At 44.6% G+C, this 1218-nt stretch overlaps 1 protein-coding gene across 1 annotated transcript; it reads right to left on the reverse strand.

Annotated features, from left to right (window-relative positions):
* Window positions 1-296: 296 nt before the first annotated feature.
* On the reverse strand, window positions 297-829 carry LOC123067278 (protein FAR1-RELATED SEQUENCE 12-like). Its single transcript, XM_044490149.1, has 2 exons — window positions 581-829; window positions 297-509 (listed from the first exon to the last, which is right to left on the reverse strand). Exons 1-2 carry the CDS (start codon window positions 827-829, stop codon window positions 342-344), a joined length of 417 nt encoding a protein of 138 aa, XP_044346084.1. The 3' UTR covers window positions 297-341.
* Between the last annotated feature and the right edge of the window lie 389 nt (window positions 830-1218).

Here is a 1218-nt window from a genome sequence, read left to right on the forward strand (position 1 = left end):
TGCTACATCTACTCTAACCCTCATAAGGCGCCTTCTCCCTGCTATTAGTCAGTCTGCCGACCCCACTATGCTTATCTGGAGTTGCTAGACCTTCAAGGGCATTCACACTAACAGATTTCCCACCACTTTTGCATTTGTCAGCATCGTCTCCCCCCACAAACGCAACCACTCCATTGCCAGGAAGTCTACCAGTGGCCAAACCTGCTATCCGATGCTCAAACCCCAAGCATCCCTCTTCTCAGCTAAAGGTGTGCCACTCACCAACAAAGCTTCCAGATCCGCAAACATGTGCTCGAATGATTCTGCATTCGAATCGCCCATCCGCACGACTTCCATGGCTTTCAGATAGAGCATCGAGTTCCTGCATGTGAACGACAAGTTAACTGAATTGTCCTTCTGATACTGAACCAGGTGTTGGGGAAGTATGTCCCTCGCGTCCTTGGTCCACCGCTTGAGTACTTGAGTATATGCATTGCAGGGATCTTCTCCAGATGAAGTATATCCATGACCTGTGCATTACAATATGTTTAAGTGCAGAAATTCAATTAATGTGCATCAATTTTTTGTCAGGTTTAGTTACCCTTAAGACATGGTTGCATAACATCCCAGTATGCTCGAACTGGCCAGACTCGCACGTAAACTCTGACTGATCTTCACTTATGGTCACCTCGTACTCGACTCTGCTCCATTTTTCTCTTTTAGCTACATTGTCGTGCTTTTTAACATATTTCCTCTTCTTCTCTCCTTCCTTGACATTGTACAACGTCCCTTCGATTAGGAGGCGACCAAAACTCCTCAAACATAGCCCTGGTGTAAAGTTTACTTGCATGTCGCTCTATATATCACCAAATTGGTCCTCCTGATAGCTCCACCCTGTCATAATATAGTTTGGTTTTTCTGTATGTAAGTGATTCATGTAAACAAATGCCTGACATGCATGAAATGTACATACATTTCTGTCAAATAATCAAAATGTACACACAAAAAATGCTCACAATTATCGTCCTCTTCTCCTCGTAGCTTTCCTCACGCTCATGGTCAAACTGTAATTAACCTCATGCACTGCCTGAGAAAAATATGCATTGGGCTTGAAGGAGGCATGTATGTCTTCAACATGTGATTCGCGGCTTACCTTCCCGCAAATGTTTCTTAGGGTCCTCTTCATGACGGGCACCTTCTCGACCGAACCAACGAAGCTCCCAATTATGTTGTACACCT

This window comes from Triticum aestivum, chromosome 3B, assembly GCF_018294505.1.
Source record: "Triticum aestivum cultivar Chinese Spring chromosome 3B, IWGSC CS RefSeq v2.1, whole genome shotgun sequence".
In the NCBI taxonomy this organism is placed as follows: domain Eukaryota; kingdom Viridiplantae; phylum Streptophyta; class Magnoliopsida; order Poales; family Poaceae; genus Triticum; species Triticum aestivum.

What these genes read in the sequence shown, in the direction of transcription:
- LOC123067278 (XM_044490149.1), bottom strand. Translation starts at nt 829, where the DNA reads ATGCAAGTAAACTTTACACCAGGGCTATGTTTGAGGAGTTTTGGTCGC. An exon ending in TATGCAACCATGTCTTAAGG is followed by an intron (nt 510 to 580) that starts GTAACTAAACCT and finishes TGTAATGCACAG; the next exon opens with GTCATGGATATACTTCATCT.